This window comes from Heterodontus francisci, chromosome 19 (assembly GCF_036365525.1).
Source record: "Heterodontus francisci isolate sHetFra1 chromosome 19, sHetFra1.hap1, whole genome shotgun sequence".
Lineage (NCBI taxonomy): Eukaryota > Metazoa > Chordata > Chondrichthyes > Heterodontiformes > Heterodontidae > Heterodontus > Heterodontus francisci.
In genome coordinates, this window is record NC_090389.1 from 63,831,426 (window position 1) to 63,859,400 (window position 27,975).

Here is a 27,975-nt window from a genome sequence, read left to right on the forward strand (position 1 = left end):
TATGCTGGTCCAGCTGTCTGTCTGTGTCTCTGAGAGTTAGAACAGTCTGTTTCCACTCTAAGCCAGTTCAAAATTAAATTGTAACATTGTATCTCTCGATCTTCAGTCTCTGAGCGGCTGTATCCCAGGGCAATGAGAATGTATTCTTTAACTCAATCTCTGAGTGGCTGTATTCGGGCAACAAGAATGCAGTCTCTGGAGTTTGATTCCTTAAAGCAGTACTGCTCCTTTTCCAGCCTTAAAGGCACACCGCATTCTTCCCAGAAAAATCATAACACCTCCGCCCTGGTGGAATGAAACACCATTCCTGAAATGGGTTTCATTACAATGTGCAAAAAATACAAATTGATAAAACACTAACTTTTTTTTCGCATTTACAGGCATACAGTTTTCTAAAATGTTAAGACTACAGCAACAAGTTCCACCAGAACATTTCGGCTTTAAATTTTCAAAAGGTTGTCCCAATGAGCCCATTTCAAATTCCCCTTTTACTTCTGACAATGGATCCTGTTTAGCCATTGCTCAGGTAGCTACACACGCAGGAAATATTCCCAGAACTTGTTCCTGTAATTGCTCTGTTTCCTTAATTTCACATGGTTCCTCTGTAACTATAGGAGAAACTGATACTTTTGATCCTGCAAAATCATTTCCTAGGAGTAGATCAATTCCCGTTACTGGTAAACTGTGGACAACACCTACAGTAACTATCCCAGATATTAAGTCACTCTTAATGCATACTTTATGCAAAGGTATGGGTATATACTCCCTACCAATTCCATTAACTAAAACTTTAACATTCAAGGTGCTCTCTGGTGGAAACCTTATATCTTTCCCCAGCAAGAGTGTTTGGGTTGCTCCTGTGACCCTGAGTTTAATGATAAGTTTTCCTGCCTCACTTACAGGATACAGAATTACTCTCCCCTTTGACAAAAATTCATTATAACTCTTGGGTATTTTATTCTTAACCTCTACACTCCTTTCAGTTTTAGTATCTGGTTTTACATTTACAGTTGTCATTAAAGCTGTAGCCTGGTCTGCTATACTCTCAGTCAGAGTCTTTTCCTCTGCACTAACTTTGCGTACCCAACAAGTCCTATGGGTTTACTTCACAATTTCCAGCACTCTGAATGAAGGTGACCCGTTTTGTTGCAATGATAACACTTTGGCATGCAAACCTCACTTCTACCCTCAGCACCTTCCTTTCTGACTTGAGGAGGTGATCCTGGGGTATTCCCAGCTGTTCCTTCTTGTCCCCAGCTACTTGCCTTCCTTTCACTCTCCCACTTTCTATCCTTCTCGGGTTTATGGGGGTGACGGACAAAATAGGTTGGCTTATTCACAAGCTCAAAATCATCAGCAATTTCTGCTACTTGCCTGGCTTTCAAAACTTTCAGGTTATCTATATGAGTTCTCACTACTGTAAGAATGGCGTTATTAAATTCTTCTAAGAGAATCAACTCTCGAAGGTTCTCATTTGTGGTTTATATCTTTAATGCCCATATCCAACAGTCAAAGTTAATTTACTTCACCCTCTCAAATTCTAAATATGTCTGCCCAGCCAATCTCCGTAAGTTCCTAAACTTCTGACAGTAAGCTTCAGGAACTAACTCATATGCAGAGAGAATAGCCTTTTTTGCCATTTCATAATCTGCAGAAGCCTCTTCAGGAAGCATCGCATAAGCTTCATAAGCTCTGCCTACCAGCCTGCCCTGCATGAGCAATGTCCAGCTTTTTTTCAGCCATTTCATCTGTTTGGCTATTTTTTCAAAAGTTATGAAAAATGCCTCTACGTTCCTTTCCTCGACTTAAGAAGAACCTATATAAATTTAAACAACTTTTCGCTGGGTCCTGATCTAAATTCAGATTCTTCCTGGCCCGAATTTTCCCTGGATTTAATACTACCCCTTTGTCTTAGTTCCATCTATTTTAACAAATTCCCTCCATTCTTTTTCACTTTCTCTCCAAAATGCTCTCTCTTTTCCCCTTCCCTCCAATTCAAGTTTTCTTATTGCTATTGCTTTTTCTTTTTCCTGTTGAAGCTCCAGTTTTTAAATTTCTAACTGAAAGCTAGTCAATACCACTGCATCACTCTCAGACCTACTTGTCTCTTGTATTCCCTTTCTTGTTCCTCATATTCCCCTTCAGCTTCATCATCATCTTCTTCTACTAATTCCAGATGTTTGGCTATTATGTCAATTATCTCTGCTTTTTTGGCACCTGACTTCAATTCCAACCCTAATTTTGCTGCCAATTCTTTTAATTTGTTTTTATTTAAAGTTATCAAGTCACTCAGGGAAACATTAATCTTTCCCAAAAACTCTGCTACAACCACTAATGCCACAATGGTATAAACTGTACCATATTATACAAGAGACCTGGTTCTTTTACTTCTTTGTAATTGGCATTAGATTTAGATCCCAACAATCGAGTTTCCAATTGCTATGATCCCAGATGCGAGAGCAATTAAATATATCAAATGCAAGACCCCTATTTAAATGTTATCTCAGAAATGAGTGATTAATATGATTCCAAATGCAAGCCCACCAAATTAGTGTGATTCTGATCCAAGACACGAGCCACTGAATTAAATATGATTCAATCTCGACCAAGCCCCCAATTAATATGTTATGACCGACCGCTCAAGTAAAAGCCCCCAATCAAAATATATGATTCTGATTGTGGTGGGTGAAACGCACTGTTGATTCAGTCCCATCCCTCCACAGATCACCTAACATGTTATTTTTAAAACTTTTCAAATTAAAGAAAGACCCAGCCAAATTGTACCATCTATTAACCCCCAAATGAGGCAAACCAAACCAGGTCACAAATTACTAAGATATAAACAACATTTAAAATAGAAAAAATTAGAGTCCTTGCATATTTACGCTCCTGCAGAAGTGAAATCTTCCAACGTGGAACAGACCATTGTTGCTTGAAGTCCTCACAGCCGTCCGATGGGGGGAAAAAAGGTTCTTCAACAGTGGAACAGTCTGTAGTCTATTTCAGCAGTTGAATTGATGCTGTTCCCTTCCAGCGATGAATTTCAACAATTACAGTTCAGTAGTTAAAGGAATTTGGTTATTTTCTTTTAAGAAATGAATCTGGCTTGACATCAGAATTCTGAGAGTATAATAAATAAGGTTTAAATAAACCGAAAGACAGCTCTCGTTTCCTTCAGTATATGCTGGTCCAGCTGTCTGTCTGTATCTCTGAGAGTTAGAACAGTCTGTTTCCACCATAAGCCAGTTCAAAATTAAACTGTAACATTGTGGGCTGGATTTTACCTTAGGCGGACGGGAATTCGCCACTGACATGAAAGTTGGTGGTGAACCCGCTTCCGCCTAGCCTGGGGATCCGTCCCATACTTTACGGGTCCCCAGGCTTTAATTGTCCCGAGGCGAGACTTCCACCTGCTTGAGGGAGGAGGTCCCGCCTCAGTGAGCTGCTGGCCAATCAGTGGGCCGGTAGCTCTTAGTCCCAGCAGCGCCACCGGAAGCGGTGGCCACTGCTGGGACTGCAGCCCAGCCGACGCCATGGACCCGAGAGAGTGGGTAAGTTTGGCATGCCTCACCAGGGGGATCGGTCGTGCTCCAGTGACGCTAGGGTGGTCGTTTGGGGGGAGGTGGGCATCTTGGGTCCTAGGCGTGGGTTGGGAGGGCGGGGCAGCCCTCAAACAGGCACCCTGTGCCCGACTGCCATGCCCCCCCCTCCCCCGGGACGCAGAAAGGCCGGCAGATATCACTGGGCGGCCTTTCACATCCCTAGCACCCCCGCTTGCCATGGGTAAAATACCCGTGGAGGTGGGCGAGGGCCCTTAAGTGGCCATTAAGTGGCCACTTAAGGGCCTTGATTGGCCTCGGGCGGACGGGCCATTTTCATCACCCCCCCCCCCCACCCCCGCCCGACTGCCATAAAGTTGACCGGAGGCGGGAGCGGGGCGGGTAGGCCTCCCGATCAATTTTACTCCACCCCCACGCCACCAACTTACCCACTGGGACGGCGTAAAATTCAGCCCTGTATCTCTCGATCTTCAGTCTCTGAGTGGCTGGATCCCGGGGCAATGAGAATGCATTCTTTGACTCAGTCTCTGGATCATGTTGCTTAAAAGCAGTACTGCTCCTTTTCCAGTCTTAAAGGCACACTGCATTCTTTCTGGGAAAAAAGAACTACAGGATCATAACAAAAGCTAAGACATCTGTAATTTTGCTGCAAAATTCAAGTCAACAAGTATGTTCAAATATCTTTTACAGCTGGAACAGTTTGCTGAGTTTCAAATCCTGTTATTGGCGAATTACCATTGCCATTTCAATGTATATGTTCCCAAAGTATTTTTTTTTGGAGACATTCCTACAATAGATGTAAAATGGTTCTGACATCCTTACAAGGTTAGCAGCGTGAACCTGAAGGTTACAGCTTCATGCAGCATGACTGACAGAAAGTAAAACAGTTAGATTGCTATTTACATTTTTTTACTGTGTAATTGTGTGTCTGGTGTTTTAAAGTAAAATTGATACCCAGGCAATTTTTTTATCACCTGATGTACATTCTCTACTTTTAGCTCGTTTTCTGATCATGCACCTGAGTTGAATAACTCTGGTAGGTTCCAATACCAACAAAAGCAATAATGGAATCAGGAGGCATGTTGAAGTACAATCCTTGATCATGAAGGGGATAAGAGAAGGCTAATGGTGAAAAATAGAAGAATGATGCATAAAGGACAATTGAATAAAATCATATTGATCCCATTTATTCCCAACAAAGGCATTCTTTACACTTAATGATAATGTTCATACCGAAGTGGTAATTTTGCCGAATCTTCTCAATCAAAGGAACAACTTTGTGCAGGATGTTAGATGCCATACATTCTATAATATCAAAAACTATTAATCTCTTGGTGAAGTATTGTTAACTATGGATACTTCCCTCTCCACCATGATAGTGTGTGCAACTGAAGGAAAATTTAATCAACAGCGACTCCCAAACCCATGAGCTCTACCACCTAGAAGGACAAGGGTAGCAGGCCCGTGGGTACATCACCACCTGCAAGTTCTCCTCCATGTCACACACCATCCTGATCCTGACTTGGAACTATATCGCCATTCCTTTATGTTGCTGGGTCAAAACCCAGGAACTCCCTACCTAACAGCACTATGTGAGTACCTTTTCCACACATGGAGTCAGCAGTTCGAGAAGGCAGCTCACCATCACCTTCTTGAGGGAACTTAGGGTTGAGCAATGTATGCTTACCTTGACAATGATGCTAACATTGCATGAATGAATTTTTAAAAATTATCCACTATTTTCAGGTTAGTTGCTGATTGATTTCTGTTGGCTCTTGCTATGATTGTAGAAGTGCTTTTAAACTCATTAAACTTGTTAAAGTCTATGGGGAATGGTGTGACACATGAAGGACGTTGTCCTGACTTCAAGGATTCTGCACAAACTACTTGCTCCCAAACATGGATGCAGTAGTTTGCATTCCCCTTGGACTACAGTATGACAGGGAGAATGAGCAGAGGTGACACAGAGCAGGGTAAGCTGCTAAAAGAGGGAGGAGGAGGAGGAGGAGGAGGGGGGAAGGATTCTCTGCAGGACGCCATATCTGCCCAGTGTGCCCAGGGAGCAGTTCGCTGACCAGAACCTCAGCTAGGAACAGTGTGTCAGATCTCTCCACTTGAGTAAGGACATCCTTACTGAAATCTGCCATACTGCAGCCACAGCTGCAAACTCAGGATGACATTGCCATTGGCTGTGAAGGTGACCGCAGCCATGAACGTTTTTGTGTGTCCAACACATTTTAGGTTTGAGTAGGCGATATTTGCAACATCTGCCAGTTTGCCAGGAGGTCAATGAAGTTCTGTATTCCAAGAGAGCCAAATATGTTCATTTTCTTTTACCAGAGAGAAGCAGGTGGAGCAAGCAAGTGGCTTTGCGAGGATTGCAATCTTCCTCATGGTGCAGTGTGCCATTGACAGTGCCGCATGTCAACTTTGAGATGTACTGCAACCAAAAGGGATTTCACCTCCACAATACCCAGCCGGTGCGCAATCATACACAACATATCACGCAGGTCAATGCTTGACGTTCTGGCAGCAGTAATGATGCTTTCATTCTGAGGCGATCCACTGTGCCATCTGCATTTGAGCTATCACAACAAACCAGAGGGTGATGACTAGGCAACAAGTTTTGTTAACTCTGTCTCTCCACAGATGCTGCTAGAACTGCTGAGTATTTCCAGCACTTTCTGTTTTTATCTCGAGACTGTATTATAGGTGAGACTGCATTATTTCATAGCTGGTGCCTAGCACTCAGGCTTGATCCTGCCAATGCCAGGGCCAGTATTGTGTGCCTATTCCTACAATTTCCAGTCGTCATGCTCCAAAATAAATGAATAAAGCAGGTGCTCTGTAAAAGCAACCAAATAATTAAATGGCTGCTTTTAATTTTTCTTTTTTTTTTAGAGTGGGTGGCTGTGTTTGTAGTTGAGAGAGGCTTGAGGCTACATTTGTAGAATGAAACTTTTGGAGTCCCGCGTTATTCCAAGTTCCACGCTAAAGCGGACTGTGTTATAGTAGGGTCCCAGTGTATTAGTTTAGTTTAGTTTAGAGATACAGCACTGAAACAGGCCCTTCGGCCCACCGAGTCTGTGCCGACCATCAACCACCCATTTATACTAATCCTACACTAATTCCATATTCCTACCACATCCCCACTTGTCCCTATATTTCCCTACCACCTACCTATACTAGGGGCAATTTATAATGGCCAATTAACCTATCAACCAGCAAGTCTTTGGCATGTGGGAGGAAACCGGAGCACCCGGAGGAAATCCATGCAGACACAGGGAGAACTTGCAAACTCCATACAGGCAGTACCCAGAATTGAACCCGGGTCGCTGGAGCTGTGAGGCTGCGGTGCTAACCACTGCGCTTGCATGACAGAACGCTGAGGTTGCATGATGTCAGTCTGAGCTGCCACTGCTGCACCCTTTTGTTGATGGCTTCTGCTTGTGCTGCAATGGAAGCTGAGACATCATCCATCAAATGTTGCATCATGGTTGGGTCCACAATTGTGCCAATGGAGTCAGCCACACTGCAAAGGATGGGATCCAAGCACTGTACAAAGCACTGTGTAAAGTTGGTGCCAGACACTTCCATGCTCCTTGACGCTAACCACAGGCTTTCTGGTAGGCCTGCCAATACACCAAGCATTCATTGTGCATATCCATCAGCCTTCTATATGCTGCCCTATAAAAGTGATTATCCAAGTCATCAGCAGCAGAACTCACATGATCTCGTCCTCGAGTGAGCTGGCACCTGTGCTACCTTTGTCTCCTGCCCTGGCTGCAGGTCACTTGTGCCCGGTGTTTCAGCATGTGCAGATCCCACCTCTAAGCTGTACTCTAAAGTACAGGCAGTGTCAGCATCAGAGCTGCTGGCCACGAGTGTGTGAGAAAGAGTGAAGGTGTTTCTTTTTCATCATTGTCTTCCTGCTCTTCCACCTGTTGCTTTTCCACCATTGCCTGGTCAGGTTGCAGTTCTTGGAGATCTGAAAAGAGAAAGTAACGTGTGTAGGATTGTAGTGAGGGGAGGGATGGAAAGCAAGAGGTGCATGCTTACATCATCTCCAGTTTGTAAATTATAAGAGATTGTAGGATTAGGTAGAAGTTGAATGTGGGAGGGAGGATTAGGTTTGAGCATACTGTCGTCTTCAATAACTACAGCCCTGCTACTGGCCACTGGCTACTCCAATGATGGCGACCACCATCTCCTCTACCACATGCAGTGCTGCTTGTCCCCTGCCGGTTAGATCCTGCTGCCTCTGCTTGTACACCACATTGTCCTGCAAAAGAGAAGTGTGTCAGTGAGTGTTGTACAAACTGTTGTGATATGGCTGTCATGATTGAAGAGCTGGCAGTGTGTGCAAGCTGTGAGATGTGGATGTAAGGCTTGCAGCAATGCTAAGGGTGAAATGAATGTTATGCATGATTTGTGATTGATAGAAAGTGTTGGTAGGTGAGTGATGCGAGTGTAGTGCGTTGAACATTGTGTTAGGCTAGTGGTGCAGTTGTTAGGATATGGAATTTGAAGATACATTCACTGACTTTGACCACTTGTGTGAGGTCATTGAACTTAAGAATATAAGAAGAGCAGGAGTAGGCTATTCAGCCACTCAAGCTTGCTCCCCCATTCAATAAGACAGTATTTGATTTGATTGTGGCCTTAACTCCACTTTCTTGCCTGCCCCTATAACCCTAGACTCCCTTGTAGGTCAAAATTTGTCTAACTCAGCCTTCAATATATTCAATGACCCAGCCTCCATTGCTCTCTGGGGAAGAGAATTCCAAAGATTAACAACCTCTGAGAAAAGAAATTCCTCCTCATCTCCATCTTAAACGGGAGACCCCTTATTTTCAAACTGTTTCTAGATTCCCCCACGAGGAGAAACATCTTCTCAGCATTTACCCTGTCAAGCCCCCTCAGAATCTTCTCTTTTAATAAGATTACCTCTCATTCTTCTAAACTCCAATGAGTATAGGCCCAACCTGCTCAGCCTTTCCTCATAAGACAACCTGTTCTTAAAGGAATGGTGACCCCAAAGGCAGGCAGGCAATTGGCTACCCGTTGTGGAATTTGGCTGCAGGTCCAAAACAGGGTCGAGGCAGGGTCGCACCCACCCCCCACCCCACCCCCCCAATCTTCTGGCCTGTTGCCAGAACCCCCACTGTGGGGGTAAAATCCAGCCAAGTGATTTGAGTTTCATCTGCCATTGTTTTGTCCAACTGAAAAAATGTGAGTTCATCCACCTTGGATCCAAGGAAGACAAATTTGGAATATTTTCTTAATATTTCAAGAAGGCTAATGGAGTGTTAGCTTTTATCTCAAAGGGGTTGGAGTTCAAAAAAAATGAGGAGTTGATGCTTCAGTTGTGATTGATGGCTTTGGAGGCAGAATTTTCAACTTACAGGTTGATTTTAGTATCCCATTTAGAGAAGACAGCATTTGAAACTTGTAGCCAAAAGGCTGTCTGTGCTTTAAAGGCCTGAACCAGTTTAGACAGAGCTAATTAAGCTAGTGAAAGTTTACAGTAAGAGCTATTCTACCAAGAGATCTTTATTTGAATGTACAAAGGACCTAATGCCTGTTTCAGGCATAGACCCTAGATGCCTACTTTTTGCCTACACCAATATAGTAGGCGGTGCACTTCCATCTTTTAATGAGCATGTGTTTCCTGCCAACCATGTTGGAGGATTACATACCCGTTTAGCACCCAATAAACAGGCATGGCAGCAATCAATTTCTCGGCCAGTGTGATCTTCCATCCACTTAGAACAGGATCACCAACTGGAGTGACTGCAAAAGAAGCTTCATATAAAAGGGTGCCCTTAAAGAGGTAGAGACTTGTTTGTTTAAGTGTCCAGTTTTACAATTCATTTTAGGATTGGCTTTTATTAATCTTGTTGGTAGTTTTATGAAAAGTTTTAATTGCCAAAATAGTAGATAATGTTTACATGAAACCTTGAAATAAGCTGAATTTTGCATCTTAATTCTCAGAAAAGCAATTATAACACTTTAGCAGACCAAGTTGAACTGAAAAAATTTATCTGACAATACAATCTTTCGTGGGAGCATAGGGTACCTGACAATCAGCAACTAAGTTAAATTAAGGATGGGGATTGGTTTTAAAGTGCCATATAGTATTCCATGGTTGCATTGGTATAAGATGAAATAAGGCATGCCAAGGAGATTAGCAGGTACCCATTATTATGTATCAAGTTTGCAAGTCCTGGCACATCTATCTATCAATGATGAAGTGGAAACAAAAACAGAAATGCTGGAAATAGTCAGTAGCTCTGGTAGATCTGTGGTGTGAGAAACAGAGTTAACATTTCAAGTCGATGACCCTTCATTACAATGATAAAGTGGATCTGGCTTCAGTGCAGTACAAAATTATTGGTTGTAAGGTCCTGCAGCCAACCTACAACATGCGATGGGCACCATCAGTGACAGTCAAGGTCACTTGCTCCCTCAGCATCTTTGCCTTCACCTCTTTCCAGGTGAGCATAGGGATCATCTGAAATTAGGAGTCAATGCGTTGCTCACATATGTGCCAAATAAGTGACTGATACATCAGTTAGCACTTACACCTTTTCTCCCCCACTGAATAGTATGAGACAATTACCCAATGTCACTGCACTGCTGCACTTATTTAAAGTAGAAGACCATTAATGACAATCATGTACTGTCCTCCTTCTATGTATTAGTCAGTGAGCATTCATCATGCAGGTTCAGGTTGTATTGCAATTATGTGTGAAGACCTTGGACTGTCAAGGGTGGTAGTTTAAATGTGTCCTGCTGAAGAATAGCATGCATGATAAGCAACGAAAAAATGATACAGTTGTGAGAGGCCATGACATGAGCAAGAAGTTAATGTGGAACAGGTTGACAAGCAATCATTTGTGGCATGCTTACTTGGACCAATATCTGGTAAGTAGTAGTGTTGGATAGTCTTAGCAAGTGGTGTGTTAAGCATGGCTGCCATCTCCATCCAGGCATGCTGTTCTGTTAGTATCTGAGGGTACTCTGAAGTACCAAGCAAGTTCTCTCACCAGGCATTACATGGGGGTTTGGGTGATGTTACTTCCTCACTCACTTCTGGACTCTATTTCCTACCTCTTGTTTTATGCCAACTACTTCTTCCCCCACAACCATATAAATGGAAAAGCTGAAGCAATTGCTATCCTATATAGTTACTTAACTGAAAATGGCCTTCTAGACTAATGAAGGGCAATTTGCCCCTCCCCCACCTTACATTTGATATGCTTACAGTGCTAGGTCCAAATAGGGTGCAGGCTTGCCATATGTGACTAATCAAGACTGACCTCAAATAAAACCCTGAGGCTGCCTTCATGTCAGGTTGCAGAGAGCTAAGCTCCAGACCAAGTGTTCAAGTGGAGGGATCAGATGGTTTCCTTGAACTATGCCGAGAGTTCATATAAGATGCCCAATACATTCTCCAACTTACCTCCAAATGCAGAAAATTTCACACAGTAAGACAGATTTATATAAGCTAAAACTTCTTGGTGAGATTTATTTATAGATAAATGCAGAGACAAGAAATCAAAGCCGTATAATACTAAAAACAAGATTGGAATCAATTTTAATGGGGTTAAAACACTTTTTGATTAGTCTTTTCACAAACAAAAGTTTTAGATGGAGAAGTTAGGCTTGTCTCTTGGTAGACTTTCCAGATGCAATGTTGTTTGTGGATGATGCAAATCTTAATTCATGTACAAAGTTCAAATTTCCTGTCAGAACTAAAGACGTTCAGAGAATTCCCAAGCACTTATTCTCAAAGCTTCTAAAGTCAGGGTTGTCAATCATCCATCATTAAAAACATAACGGTAAGAGCTAGGACACAGAAAACTAACAAATGAGCGCTCACAAAGTCTCTGGGTTACCGTGCAATGTGTTGACCATAAACAATTGAATTAGGTTGGATAACAAAGTCCCATATCCTGACTAAATCAACCTGGTCTGTCTCAGTCAACCAGTCTACAGACCTTCATTTTGATATTACTTAAGGGAAGACAGCTTAAATTATGCGAAATATAATACAAAGTATACTTAATGTCTCCAAATGTTTTATATTCTATCAGAAAGCAATTAAGTGGGTATCAAAAGGATTTTCTAAAGAAAAAGGAGCAAGCAGCAAAATATATTTTCGAAAATGTATATAAAAAAATTGATATTTTCAAAAAAAAAAGTCTCATCTCCAATTGTTTGTTTTTAAAGCCTTTGAAAGCTTTTCTTCAGTCCCTCCATTTAGTTTGCAGCGGGTCACCGATGTAAAGTTTGGCAAAGCAGCCCACCCCCGCTATTAAAATACCAGCAGCGGCAGGAGGAGGCCCTTAAGTGGCGGTTAATTGGTCACTTAAGGGCCTTGATTGGCCTGGGGTGGGCAGGCCATTTCTCGTCACGGCCGCCCCTCATAAAATTGCAACGGGGGCAGGAAGACGTCGGAAACAGCACCACCCACCTCCAACTCAATTTTACTGCGCACACCCCCGCCACCCCCCACCCCCCACCCCTCCCTTGCCACCAGCCTGCTCCTGTGGAGGTGGCGGGGGGGTGTAAAATTTAATCCCGATTCAGATGAAGTTTGTGTTTTGCCCACCTCGATCTGAAAAGGCACAGGCAGGTCACAAATTTCAACCCCCGCACCCCAAAAATGGGACTAACCAATTTCTAGCCCTTCTTCTCTTTCTACAGATGCAACATGACCTGCTCAGTGTTTCCAGCATTTTCACTTTTTAATTCAAAATTCCAGCATCCACAGTATTTTGAACTTTTGTTCAACAGATATTAGCTGGCTGGCATTATTAATCCATTCATTTCAAAAGTCTGACTAATTGTTTCTGAATTATTGAGCCTAAAGTGCTGATTTGAGCGAGAAACACTGAATCCTCGGGGGACCAAAGCAGCCATGAGGCCCAAAAGAATTTAACTGAAGTCTCATTTGCATGTCCTGACTCTGACCTCTGCCCAAAGTCAGCAGGAATGCCACTGCCAGCAGGCTGAATAAGAACTGGTGAGGATCTGGTTGCCACTGGAGACTCAGGGAAATGGTTCCTGTAAGGTAAGCACAAATATGGTGGGTGGGGAGGGGGGAAAATATCAATACGTCAAGCAGGGAGAAAAGGGGAAGCCTGGTGCAGTGGTGTCTGAACTCATCCAGGTGACACCAGGTGGGGCTGGAGCACTCCTGGCCCTCCCAGCACACATGGAACTATAATTTTAAAAACTCGCCTGAGCTCAAGTCCTTGCTGTATGAATGGGGATTAGAGAAATGGCAGAGAAGCTAAATGATTACTTTCTGTCTATCTCCACTGAGGAAGATACAAGAAATCTCCCAGAATTAGAGATCCAAGGGATTAGGAAGAATGAGGAATTGAAGGAAATTAGTATTAGTAAGAAGGTTGTATTGGAGAAATTAATGGGGCTGAAGGTTGATAAGACCCCAGGACCTGATATTCTACATCCCAAGTGTTGAAAGAGGTAGCTACGGAGATAGTGGATGCATTTTTTAAATTCATTCATGGGATTTGGGCGTCACTGGCTATGCCAGCATTTATTGCCCTTGAGAAAGTGGTGGTGAGCTGCCTTCTTGAACCGCTGCAGTCCATGTGGGTGCACCCACAGTGCTGTTAGGGAGTTCCAGGATTTTGACCCAGTGATGGTGAAGGAACGGCGATAAAGTTCCAAGTCAGGATGGTGTGTGACTTGGAGGGAACTTGCAGGTGGGGGTGTTCCCATGCATTTGCTGCCCTAGTCCTTTTAGTTGGTAGAGGTCACGGATTTGGAAGGTGCTGTCTAAGGAGCCTTGGTGCATCGCTGCAGTGCATCTTGTATGTTTGTAGATGGGGTGCCAATCAAGCGGGCTGCTTTGTCCTGGATGGTGTCGAGCTTCTTGAGTGTTGTTGGAGCTGCACTCATCCAGGCAAGTGGACAGTATTCCATCACACTCCTGACTTGTGCCTTGTCGATGTTGGACAGGCTTTGGGGAGTCAGGAGGTGAGTTACTCGCCTCAGGATTCCTAGCCTCTGACCTGCTCTTGTAGCCATGGTATTTATATGGCTACTCCAGTTCAGTTTCTGGTCAATGGTAGCCCCTAGGATGTTGATAGTGGGGGATTCAGCGATCGTAATGCCATTGAATGTCAAGGGGAGATGGTTAGATTCTCTCTTGTTGGAGATGGTCATTGCCTGGCACTTGTGTGGCGCGAACGTCACTTGCCACTTATCAGCCCAAGCCTGGATATTGTCCAGGTCTTGCTGCATTTCTACATGGCCTGCTTCAGTATCTGAGGAGTCGTGAATGATGCTGAACATTGTGCAATCATCAGCGAACATCCCCACTTCTGACCTTATGATTGAAGGAAGGTCATTGATGAAGCAGCTGAAGATGGTTGGGCCTAGGACACTACCCTGAGGAATTCCTGCAGTGATGTCCTGGAGTTCTGATGATTGACCTCCAACAACCACAACCATCTTCCTTTGCGTTAGGTATGACTCCAGCCAGCGGAGGGTTTTCCCCGATTCCCATTGACCTCAGTTTTGCTCGGGCTCCTTGATGCCATACTCGGTCAAATGCTGCCTTGATGTCAAGGGCAGTCACTCTCCCCTCACCCCTTGAGTTCAGCTCTTTTGCCCATGTTTGAACCAAGGCTGTAATGAGGTCAGGAGCTGTGGTCCTGGCGGAACCCAAACTGAGCGTCACTGAGCAGGTTATTGCTAAGCAAGTGCCGCTTGATGGCACTGTTAATGACACCTTCCATCACTTTACTGATGATTGAGAGCAGGCTGATGGGGTGGTAATTGGCCGGGTTGGACTTGTCCTGCTTTTTGTGTACAGGACATACCTGGGCAATTTTCCACATTGCAGGGTAGATGCCAGTGTTGTAGCTGTACTGGAACAGCTTGGCTAGGGGCGCGGCAAGTTCTGGAGCACAGGTCTTCAGTACTATTGCCGGAATATTGTCAGGGCCCATAGCTTTTGCAGTATCCAGTGCCTTCAGTCATTTCTTGATATCACGCGGAGTGAATCAAATTGGCTGAAGTCTGGCATCTGTGATGCTGGGGACTTCAGGAGGAGGCGAAGATGGATCATCAACTCGGCACTTCTGGCTGAAGATTGTTGCAAATGCTTCAGCCTTATCTTTCGCACTGATGTGCTGGGCTCCCCCATCATTGAGGATGGGGATATTTGTGGAGCTACCTCCTCCAGTTAGTTAATTGTCCACCACCATTCATGGCTGGATGTGGCAGGACTGCAGAGCTTAGATCTGATCCGTTGTTTATGGGATCGCTTAGCTCTATCACAAGCTGCTTACGCAGTTTGGCATGCAAGTAGTCCTGGGTTGTAGCTTCACCAGGTTGACACCTCATTTTGAGGTATGCTCCTGGCATGCCCTCCTGCACTCTTCATTGAACCAGGGTTGGTCTCCTGGCTTGATGGTAATGGTAGAGTGGGGGATATGCTAGGCCATGAGGTTACAGATTGTGGATGAGTACAATTCTGCTGCTGATGGCCCACAGCGGCTCATGGATGCCCAGTTTTGCATTGCTAGATCTGTTCAAAATCTATCCCATTTAGCACGGTGATCGTGCAACACAACACGATGGATGGTATCCTCAATGTGAAGGCGGGGCTTTGTCTCCACAAGGACTGTGCAGTGGTCACTCCGACCAATACTGTCATGGACAGAAGCATCTGCGGCAGGCAGATTGGTGAGGACAAGGTCAAGTATATTTTTCCCTTGTGTTGGTTCCCCCACCACCTGCCGCAGACCCAGACTAGCAGCTATGTCCTTTATTACTCAGCCAGCTCGGAGAGTAGTGGTGCTAACGAGCCACTCTTGGTGATGGACATTGAAGTCCCCCACCCAGAGTACATTTTGTGCCCTTGCCACCCTCAGTGCTTCCTCCAAGTGGTGTTCAACATGGAGGAGTACTGAGTCATCAGCTGAGGGAGGGCGGTCGGTGATAATCAGTAGGAGGTTACCTTGCCCATGTTTGACCTGATGCCATGATACTTCATGGGGTCCGGAGTCGATGTTGAGGACTCCCAGGGCAACTCCCTCCCTACTGTATACCACTGTGCCACCACCTCTGGTGGGTCTGTCCTGCCGCTGGGACAGGACATACCCGGGGATGGTGATGGCAGTGTCTGGGACATTGTCTGTCAGGTTTGATTCCGTGATTATGACTATGTCAGGCTGTTGCTTGACTAAACTGTAGGACAGCTCTTCCAACTTTGACACAAGCCCCCAGATGTTAGTAAGGAGGACTTTGCAGGGTCGACAGGGCTGGGTTTGCCGTTGTCGTTTCCGGTGCCTATGTCAATGCCGGGTGGTCCATCCAGTTTCATTCCTTTTTATTGACTTTGTAGCGGTTAGTTACAATTGAGTGGCTTGCAAGGCCATTTCAGAGGGCATGTAAGAGTTAAGCACATTGCGGTGGGATTGGAGTCACACGTCGGCCAGACCAGGTAAGGACAGCAGATTTCCTTCCCTAAGAGACATTAGTGAACCAGATGGGTTTTTACAACAATCGACAATGGTTTCATGGCCATTAGACTAGCTTTTAATTCCAGATTTATTAATTAAATTCAAATTCCACCTTCTGCTGTGGTGGGATTTTAACCCATGTCCCCAGAGAAATACCCTGGGTCTCTGGGTTACTAGTCCAGTGATAATACCGCTACGCCACCGCCTACCTTGATTGGAAGGTCACAAATGTCACCCCACTACACAAGAAGGGAGGGAGAAAACAGGGAATTACAGACCTGACAAGCTTACATCAGTCATAGCGAAAATGCTAGACTCTATTCTCAAGGATATGATAAATAGGCACTTGTATCATAATGATCTGATTGGGCAGAGTCGACATGGATTTATGAATGGGAAATCATGTTTGATGAACCTGTTGGAGTGTTTTTGAGGATGTTACTAACAGAATTAATAAAGGGGTCAGTGGATATGGTATACTTGTATTTTCAGAAGGCTTTTGCCAGGAAGTTGGTTCACAAAATTAAAGCACATGGGATAGGAGGTAATATACTGGCATGGATTAAGGATTGATTAACAGGGAGAAAACAGAAAGTTGGAATAAACGGGTCATTCTCGCTTTGGCAGGCTGCGACTAGTGGGGTACCACAGGGATCAATGCTTGGGCCCCAGCTGTTCACAATATATATCAATGATTTGGATGTGGGGACCAAATGTAGTCTTTCCAAGTTCACAGATGACACAAAACTAGGTGGGAATGTGTGTTGTGAGGAAGATACAAAGCAGCTGCAAGGAGATTTGGACGGACTTAGTGAGTGGACAAGAACATGGCATATGGAATATAATGTGGAAAAATGTGTGGTTATCCACTTTGGTAGGAGGAATAGATATGCAGAGTATTTCTTAAATAGTAAGAGATTAGAAAGTGTAGATGTACAAAGGGACCTGGGTGTCCTTGTCAATAAGTCACTGAAAGCTAACATGCAGGTGCAACAAGCAATTAGGAAGGCAAATAGTATGTTAGCCTTTATTGCCAGAGGATTTGAGTACAGGAGTAGTAAAGCTTTGCTTCAATTGTATAGAGCCTTGTCCAGACCACACCTGGCATACTGTGTGCAGTTTTGGTCCTCTTACCTGAGGAAGGATATTATTGCCATAGAGGGAGTGCAACAAAGGTTCACCAGACTAGTTGCCAGGATGGTAGACTGTACAATGAAGAGAGATTGGGGAAACAGGGCCTGTATTCTCTCGAGTTTTGAAGAATGAGAGGTGATCTCATTGAAACCTACTAAATACTTAAAGGGATAGACAGGGTAGATGCAGCCGTTTCCCCTGGTTGGGGAGTCTCGAACCAGAGAACACAATTCCAAAATGGGGGGAAGCCAATTCAGACAGTGATGAGACATTTCTTTGGAATTCTCTACCCCAGAGGGCTATGGAAGCTCAGTCTTTGAGTATGTTTAAAGCAGAGATTGATAGATTTCTAAATACCAATGACATAAGGGGATATGAGGATAGTGGGGGGAAAAAGGCATTGAAGTGGATGATCAGCCATGATCATATTAAATTGCAGGGCAGGCTCGATGGGCTGAAGGCCTTCTCCTACTCCTATGTTTCCTTCTGTTCCTAGCTGGCCATTGCCCATGTGGGGCATTGGTGGGCCCACTGTTAAAATGTTTATCTTCTTTCTCATTTCCTCAAAGCCTATGGTTCATGCCATTCAAGCTGAGTGTCTTATCTACTTCAAATTCTGCTAATGTTTTCAGACCAGTTTCTTTTCTGTTACCTCGATTCCAACTTTTTTATTATTCATTTTTGGGATGTGGGGGTCACTGGCTAAGCCAGCATTTATTGCCCATCCCTAATTGCCCTTGAACTGAATGGCTTGCTAGGCCATTTCAGAGGGCATTTAAGAGTCAACCACATTGCTGTGTGTCTTGAGTCACATATAGGCCAGATCAGGTAAGGACAGCAGATTTCCTTCCCTCAAGGACATGTGTGTACCAGATGGGTTTTTACAACAATGGTTTCATGGCCATCATTAGACAAGCTTTTAATTCCAGATTTATTAATTGAATTCAAATTTCACCAGCTGCTTTGGTGGGATTCGAATTCATGTCCCCAGAGCACTAGCCTAAGCTCTGGATTACTACTCGTGACATTACCACTATGCCACTGCCTCCCTGACTTTCACCATAATTTGTAAAACTGCCAAAAAAAGTTTATTTAAAGCCCAGACTTTGCGATCAGCAGCAAAGTGATGGCACTCACCACTGTCCTCAAAGAAGGCTGCCAATAAAGATCTAGCAAGCTCTGGGTCGTGAATTTCATCTTTTCCAATGTTAAGTTCATTCTGGTTCCAGCAGAAGGCCTTCAGCCCATTGAGCCTGCCCCGCCATTTAATACAGTCATGGCTGGTCATTCACTTCAATGCCTTTTTCTCACACTATCCAGCAACAGCGATGTCATCTGCAGGCTAAGCAGTCAACCACATTGAAGAATTCTCAGAGATAGCAAACCAAGGCATAACAAGCAGGTTTTATCATTCATCTTTTATACTTTTACAGGGATTCAGGTAGAACTTTAAAAATTAGCTTTTATTATTTTAAAATCTATCAATTTGTTAGCATGGAATGGAGAAATTTAACATTCCACAAATATAAAATTAGTTTATCAAGGCTAAAAAGGTTGTTCAGTGGCAATTATGATTTAGTATGCTGTTAAAAACCCAGTTACACTTCATTCAAAAAGGCATAACTTTTTCATTGACATTTATGGTGAAAACTAAAGCATAGGACTGACACTCCCATGCAGTACTGAGGAAGTGTTGCACTGTCAGAGGTGCCATTTTTCAGATGGGACATTAAACTGAGCCCCCGTCTGCCCTCTCAGGTGGATGTAAAAGCTCCCATGGCATCCCCTGTGTACTGGTCAATAACGATGCCTCAACTAACATCACTAAAAACAGACTGTCTGGCTATTATCACATTGCTGTTTGTGGGAGCTTGTTGGCTGCTGCTTTCCTACATTATAACAGTGACTACACTTCAAAAGTATTTCATTGGCTGTAAAGCACTTTGGAGCATCCAGTGCTCATGAAGGGTGCTATATTTGCAAGTCTTTCTTTTCTTTTACAAGAAGTGGAAGTTCACATCAATTCAGTGATTTCTAATGGTTTCCATCTGTGAGGACTTCAACAGCGCACCCTGTGGACGAGCAGGGAATCAATGACAGAAAGTTTTGGATTTCCACGCTTAACTGCACGTGTAGATGCCAGAAGTTGCTGTCATTACAACTGCAAAATCTGGCCATTATCTTTACCATATCTTCCTCCTCCACAACTAGATTTCTACCTTTGTTTCCAATTGTTCCCCCTCTCACATCAGTTATTTGTCCATCACCCTACTGCAATCTTCAGAAATAAATCAAGCAATGCTTCTTTCTTGGGTAGACTATTATCTAGACGCTTACAGTTTCCTTTTGCTGATTTACAAATCTTTCACTTTACTTCTCCCTTTTCTCTCGCTGGTGTTAGAGCATTCCTCGGCCTTTCTGATAAACTTCCATTTCCTTTTTGTTTTAAATTAAAATTGCTACCATTTTGAAATCCCCTCTCCTCTATGCATCAATGGAAGCATATTGTTATTTTGAACAGAATCAGCGAGTATAACTCATTGCCATTAAATGACAAAACATCAAGCATGAAAAAGTACTACTTGCTTATATATTTGATTTATTAACTATAAATCTATGTTTTGCTCCCATGATTGACAGCATATTGTGGGGATGTACAGTGACACATTGCCCAACCCCAGAGGAAATATTAAAAGATATCGTGTTTTCTGTGGGAAAGTTTCATAAACATAAAACGACAATTCATTATTCAGAATACATGTTATATAAAAAGTGTGCACAGCGGAACATGAAAATCTACAACTGAGGAAGACCTTTATGACTTCACGAGTTATCACAGGATGTGTTTTCTGTTCACGACATCTAGTCATAAACAAATGTAACAGCCTCAGTATTTCCAGTGAAATTACTAATGTATTATTTTTGGATATATTTATTGCTTCTCTAGAGATACCAACTTAAGGAAGTCATTTTACATTTATTTATGATGTTGCTACAATTACCAACTAGCGAAAATCATCCCCAGCAGTCATGCTCACACATGAAATGAATAGGGTTTTCTTTTTTATACCAATGCCGATATTCACTGTCTACTTCCTCTTATATGGGACACACAACACATACTGTAACTTTATAGCTGGGAATAGACATTTTCATGCTGAGTTATAGACAGGATGCTGCCTGCTCATCCGTGGGAGATGGAGCATATATTTTATGTGCAGCTGGCATCATCACCCACAAACAAAGCAGTGAGTTGGTTATGTTGGCCTAATCATGAGTTTAAGAGGTTCTATTTTTAAAAGAAAAAATATTGACAGATTCCTTTCATTCATTTAAAATGTCCAAATGTACTAAAGAAGGATCATATAGTGTTGGGTTACGCCAGATACACTTCCAGGTCTGTAATTAAACACCTCTAAATACTCATTGCAAAATTTCAAACAGTAGTTTTAAAAAAGACAGGGGAATATTATTTAGAAATATAACTTAATAAAGGAATTGACAATTGATCCAGTTTACATATGGAAATTATTAAACAGGAAATAGTATCATTCACAGCATAGGAGGAGGCTATTCAGCCCATCAAAGCCATGCCGGTTCTCCGCGGAGTAATCCAGTCAGTCTCACTGCCCTGCTCAATCCCCGTAGTCTTGCAAGTTTATTTCCTTCAAGTGTCCATCCAGTTTCCTTTTGAAATCATTGATTGCCTCGCTTCCACTACCCTCATGGGCAAATGCTTCTCCTGGCCAGGTGAATACCATATTGAGCCAGGCAGAGGAAACAAAGCACTTCCTGGAATCCACATTGCAGCCACTGTCTGCTATCAGAAGCTGCACTATAAATGCAGCGTAAATGCTTGCAAAGTTGTTGCTCTAGTGATTACTTTGCCATTTCTGTGCTGTATCTTATTAACAAAAGGTGCATAATAAAAACCATGTAACCATAAAAAATTGCCCTGATTGTCAAAAACTTACACTATTTATCAAATTCTCTGCAGATTTATATAATGCTTCACTTTAGATTAACAAATTATCCTACCTTAACATACTGCTAAACATAAGCTGCAACCATTTTTTGAATCTTAATTATTCAAACTTACGTATAATCACAGGACAAAACAAAATGTACAAACCTACAGCTGCGCTATAATTAATGTGGAATGTTACTTATAGCCTGAGGACTATGCTATTCTTCCTCAAGTTGACATGAGAATAGCTTTTGGGTTTGCCTTGTGAAAAACTATCAGCTTGCTGTTTATGGTTGAGTTGAATATGAGAGTGGGAATCTTCATAACACATGGAGCATGTCAGTCTTTCAATGTTGTCAAGCTAATTTGGCAAAACATCATGAAGCATCTTATGAACTTGAAAATATATTGTAGACAACACCCATCATCAGTTTCATAAGTATTTGATATTTAGCTGATAGCTTGGTTTTGGAGGAATTTCAGTTCAGAATAGGTATGTGAGTAATATTCATTGCATTAATGTAATGCAAGATGCCATTAATCCTCCACTACAATGGCATCACCAACAGATTTGCTGTGTCAAGCTTTTTAAACTCAATAATTAACAGGGTGGCATCCTATTCTCTAATTATAAACACATCCGTATTGTAGCATAGTATGATCCAACAACTAGCAATGAGATCGATGAACAATTAATCAGGTTCTATTAGTTTTGGTTGAGAGAGAAATGCTGAATGGGATTCCATAAGACACTTACCTCTTCCTCGTATAGTGACACGAGATCTTTAATATCTACCCAAACCTTTAGGACAGACAGATGGGACCTCGGTTTAATGTCTCAGCTGAAGGACAGCACCTCCAAAAATGCAACACTAACTGGCACTGTATTGGAATGTCAATCTGGATTATTTGCTCAATCTGAAATAAGACTCAAATGCACACCACCTCAGACGCACTAAATTGATTAATGGCAACTAAAATAATGCTCGATTCATTTAATCAGGGAATAAAAGTACAAAATATCGATCAGCTGACTGATTGCCAAGTGCTCTTATCTAATTTATGTTTTCACTCTTCAGCACATCTGATGCAGAAAGAGAAGTCTCGAGCATGTCCCAAAACAAAAACCTGATTCAGGACGAAGCTGAAAGGGCAGAATGATCTGTTTTTATTCATAACGCTTTATGCTTTTATTAATGGCCTGTCTAGTATTTAAATCCCCTCCTTTCAAACACGCATACCAAAATTGAGAGACATTGGGTGGAATTTTACCGGTCCCCCATGTGGCGGGTTAGGAGGCGAGGTGGGTGGCCAGGGAGCCACGGCGGGACTTCTCCCCCATGCTTTCCCACCGTCAGGGATGTTTCCCCCAGTTACGGGAACAGCAGCAGCTCAGTTGCCCACCGACTAAAAGCAGGCAGCCAATTTAGACAATTAAAAGGCGGAATTAAGGTCCCTTTTCCTGGGCTATTCCCCCCACCATGTGGTAAGGTAGTTGGCTGCAAGATGGCAGCCTCCCCGTGGCTTCTGGAGGATGGGCCATTGGAACCAGAGGCTCTAGTGCCCTAGGAGGGGGCCATCAGTAGCAAAGGTTGCACCCCCAGCCCCGGGGTTTCTCCTCCGAATGCCTGCCTGCTTGGCCCCAGCAAAAGCAAAACCCCTCTGCCACCCTGCAAAGGGAGGTGCCCTCATGTTTCCCTTGCTGCCTCAGCAGCGATCACCTCTCTTGATCGTGCATCTGAGGCTACAGAGCTGCCTCTGATTGGACCAGCAGCATCGAAGGACTGTCCACCTTCCTTAATTAGCCACCTCCCCTGCCTACTGGCTCTCGAGTACCTCCTCCTGACAATATTGCAGGAAGTGTTGCCTCCTGCCATAGCATGCTGATCCCCAAAAAGCTCCCTGACGTTGGGACTGCCCCTGCTTCGAGCAAGATCCTGCCCATTAACTACCAATAAAGCAAAAATGCAGATTAGTCAAATTTCCTGTCAATATAAAGCTTTGTAACAGTGGGCTTGAACCAAAGTATGCCAATATTACATTCAGATGAAGTCAAGATTTTAACAAGATATTTACAATGCAAATTATTTCATTTGATACTTAGTATGAATGCCAACAGTGCTTATATTTTGGACTGTATAAAACAAATGTGATTGTCACCTAAATATCAAATCTAACATTCCAGATTTCTTAAAGTATTATTCTGATTTTCACTGTGGTGTTTGGTCAGTCACTGATGACGATACAAGATTGAAAGCAGGATCGTATTTACAGAAAAGTTAGCAATGAAATGTTCCAATTCAACAAATCATAATTTCCATCATTCTGCAAAGCCCTTGATAAAGGTAAACAATAAATAACTAAATAAATAAAGGTCACCTACAAATCATTAGGGTAAGTAAGTGATTTTTACAAAACTCAAAACAAATATATCACTAGCCCAAAAGTGTGATGTGTTCTGCAGGATAGGGGTTAAATGGCACATAGCTAAGCTTATGACTATAATCATGTGCACTGTGGGCAATTGTAAAGAAACACAGCTACCAAAGAGTAAATCCATCAGAAAAATAAACTGCTTCATCATAAATGGAGCAGAATTCATAATAATGACTCTGTTAATTTACACAGTATTCATAACAGGCAAACAAATCTTTAAAATCCTGCCAACTGAATACAGTGAATAGTATTCAGAATAATGCTGCAACTCAGTGTCATTTGCCTCAATTTTAATGTTAAATTGTTTGACTTTTAGCAGTAGTAGAAAAATACATTCAGAAATGATTATTAGTCAACAAGAATAGAGTTCAAACAGGACATGCAGAATGTAACACATTGGCCCGGATTTTACGATTAGCAGCGAAGTGACAGCACTTGCCACTGACCTCAAAGAAAACTGCCCACCAAGATGTAATGAACTCTGTGGCATGGATTTCATCTTGCCATTAAATTCACACTGATACCAAGTCAAGGGAATCTCTGGGGTCTAGCAACACTGATGTCAAGTAGGCTATGCAGCCAATCTCATTAAGGAATTCTCAAAGTCAGCAAACCAAGAAGTAAATTATAATTTTATTTTTAAGAGAGTGAAATAAATATTTGGACATATGCATGGGATTAAAGTAGAAGCTGAAATATAATTTTTTTTTAAAGTTTATCATTTTAAAAATCTCTGGATTTGTAGCATGGAATGGGGGAATTTGACATTCCACAATATAAAATTAGTTTTTCACAGCCACAGTGGTTGTTCAGCAGTAATTATGACTTAGTACACCATTAAAAACTCAGTTACATCTCATTCAATAAAGTGTAACTTATTAAAGTGCTTTTTACAGCAGGAATAGTAGCATATAAAGAGGTCATACACATCCATTCAGTGATTTCTCATCATTCCCATCTGATAGGACATCAACAGAGCACCCTGTGGAGGAGCAGGGAATCACTGATAGCAATTTCTGCATTTAACTGTGCATGTGCAGACTCCAGAAGTCACTCTCAGTTTTACAGTTGTAATGATGGCAAACATTGACAGTTTCATTGTTATTGCAACCGCAAAATCCGGGCCAACATTCAGCTGATAATATCTTCATGTAACAGAATTAAATCTGCAACTTTTACTTTAATCCCAGTGATAAATCAAATTTATATTTTTATTCAGTATCTCTCCTATTCATTCAGATTTTACTTAGGTTTTTTGAAAAAAAAATACCAGTTTATTTTCATTAGATTTCAACATTCTTCAAATGGCTTCAATCCACATGCCTAGCATTATAATGGAGATTGAGCTAAACAAGCTGAGATCACATTGATCAGGCTTAAATTAAAAGAAAATTAATCAATAAAGCTGTTACCTTTTTTGTCCTATTTTCCTGGCATTTTCAAATCACCATATGACATCCAAAACATCTTCCTTGATCAAGACAGGTTATTCTAGTCCTTTGACACAACCATCAATGACATTCCTTACAAAGAATTACATAGCATTTACAGCACAGAAACATGCCATTCTGTAGGTGTTTATGCTCCAGAAGAGCCTCCTCCACTCTATTTACTTCATCTCACCCTATCAACATGCCCTTCTATTCCTTTCTCTCTGGTGTACTTGCTTCCCCTTAAATGCATCAGGAAGCATTTTTCAGTAGTCTAAAAGTGACCGATTACCCCAATTTCATTCTATTTTTAGATAACTACACCAAGCACTAGCTAAGCTTACTTTCAGTAGTCTGGAAGAAGCTAGACTGTGAATATCAGTCAAGACTGGACTTCAAACTCATATCAAGCGAACGCCTGCAAGGCTTGACTGAACCCTTTTTTGCACAATTTTTGCCTGACTTTCCAACATGCATCATGAATGGATGAGGTTCCGCACCAGAAGGATAAAGTCAGAAATGTACTCCTAAAGTACAATTTTACATCTCACATTTCACTTCTTATACAACATAAGATAGATATGAATTGGACACGGGAGTTGGCCAATCCTGGAAAAACTATTCAGAGATAACCTGCAGTCTCTCTCGAACACCCTGCCACATTGCGATCACAACACCCAGACATTTCTTAAATGCTTTCAGGCTTTATTGCCTCCAGTATCCAAACCAGAAATCTAGTCTACATGTTGATCAGTCTGTGTGTAAAAAAGAACTTCCTGCCATCAGTCCAAATTTCTTCCTAAATTTCAACAGTAACTTAATTGACTGAAGTGCTTTGGGATGTCCTGAGGTCATGACTGACGCTATACAAATACATGTTCTATCCAAATTTTTCATTCATTGGAACATACCCCTCATTGCCTCATTATCAAAGTTTAATTTGAAGTTAATATTGCACATTTCCCTTTCATATACCACTTACTATCATAGATGCCTCAATGCTTTCCCCTTTTAATCACCCCATCTTGAAACTTCTCCAGACCTTCCTGATAACTCATTGTTGCCTCTGATTCTTCTCCATATCATCGCCAGACACTTTTGTTCTGGTGACCAGAAATGGGCACAGTATTCATGATGTGGTCTTACAAAAGCACTGTACAGTTTAAGCATGACTTCCTACAACTTGCAATGGCAGATTTTACCTTTCACCAGAAAAGTGGCGGTTGTAGATCGGTCACCCATTTACACCTGCCCGATTTTTCGTTCTATTGCTTTGCTGACAGCTGCTTTTCATTTTGGTAATAATAGGTTTCAATAAGATCAACTTCACAAAACAAAACAAAAATAAATTCCTCAGATTTGAGATCATTTAGCAATAAAATGCAAGCTTTGCAACTATTCAATAAAAGACACATTTAGCATCAGATATATTGAATAAAGGTCAGAAAATATTGTGGTGCACTTAGTTATTTAAATTCCACATTAATCTATAGTACAAAATACTTTCTGTAGGCCATAAATGAAAGATATTCATTCTGAATAACACCATCATATAGGAACACAAGAAGATTTTCAGCCAGAAATTGAGAACAGAAAGCTAGACACTTTGTATTTAAAGGCACATTCCTTTACAAATGGATTGCTGGGCAATAAAATAAACTTTTACAGTAATTTGATCCAATTTTCCAAAATATTTCTGCAGTTAACTCATTTCTCTGATAATTGTTTTGTTACAAATGTAATAACATTCAGAATTACATTGTGTCACCACATCCTCTATTTTGAGTATAATGGAGTGAGGATAGTGCTCGAGTATAATTATCACATTGACACACTACAGTGATTCAACTGTTACATGACTAATAGCTTGTATCAGGGCGGGGAAAAGCTTTCAAATTTTTAGATGTAAATTTTTCAAGAATTGGGGTGTGCTGAGCTCAATGCTTAATTTGAAAATTTATACTCCCCTAGATTCTTCACACAGCCAGGTGTATAATATGTATAACTGTTAATTAAACATTTTCTTGTCTTTATTGCACCAGAAAGGAATGTTCCTTTAAGATTTTAATAGTATTGTAACCCTATTTGTTTAATTATCTTAACATTTATAATTTTCTTTAGTCAGATTCTATAACATTGTTACTTTAGTATTTAAATTCTTTGCATTGATAGTGGTAGCGTTGCAGCTGATACAGACTTGTGTATTAGTAATGTTATGTTAAGAGTCATCCATTTCACCTAAAGCAACTTCTGGTCTATTAGCTGCAAACGGTGCAAATTAAGAATAGAATCAGCTATGATCCGAGCTGTAGACCTTTGGTAGCCCCCAGATGTCACCATCAGGATGGGTATCTTACGCTTGCGAGCTGCTTCAAAGACTTTTTCATCTCTTTTGATAATTCCCTAGACCAAAAAAATGGAATTAGGAGATAGATGTCATTAACACAGACAATTGTTTTTCCATTATTACTAACAATTACATTTCAACAAAACACTAATTCCCACCCCTCAAAAAAGAGCAAAAAGCTGAAAACATTAAATAGGTATACATTATCCCACAACTTAATTTTAGCATGGCATTTATTTCTCTATTGTAACTATTAGCTTCGAGCAGAAATCTCAAATGATAAAACAAAAATCTATATTTATATTTTCAGCAGCAATTTGCTTTTTATATAATCAATACAACTATGCATCTGCAACACAACACAATTATGAATCACATTTCCGCAAGTCAAAAGGGCATTAAATATGTTAAAATGACCAGAATTAAATTCTATGATAAAGAGCTCTTTAGTAAATACAATGAACAATGGAGCATTAAAACAATAATTATTTTCCCAGTTAATTTGAGCATATTTTGTATCTCCATTTATTTACACATCACATGCAAAAACACAACTAAAAAGTTTTAAAATATGTGCATCTAAATTAGTAGT

The 27,975-nt window shown here is 41.8% G+C and overlaps 1 protein-coding gene across 3 annotated transcripts in view; it reads right to left on the reverse strand.

Annotated features, from left to right (window-relative positions):
• Positions 1-23,881: 23,881 nt before the first annotated feature.
• hdac11 (histone deacetylase 11) overlaps positions 23,882-27,975 on the reverse strand; it is a 134,264-nt gene continuing 130,170 nt past the window's right edge. For all 3 annotated transcript variants that reach the window (XM_068051796.1, XM_068051794.1, XM_068051795.1), the window contains one exon: positions 23,882-27,439. In XM_068051796.1, coding sequence (XP_067907897.1) covers positions 27,275-27,439 — 165 coding nt within the window. In that variant the 3' untranslated portion in view covers positions 23,882-27,274. The remainder of the gene's footprint in view (positions 27,440-27,975) is intronic.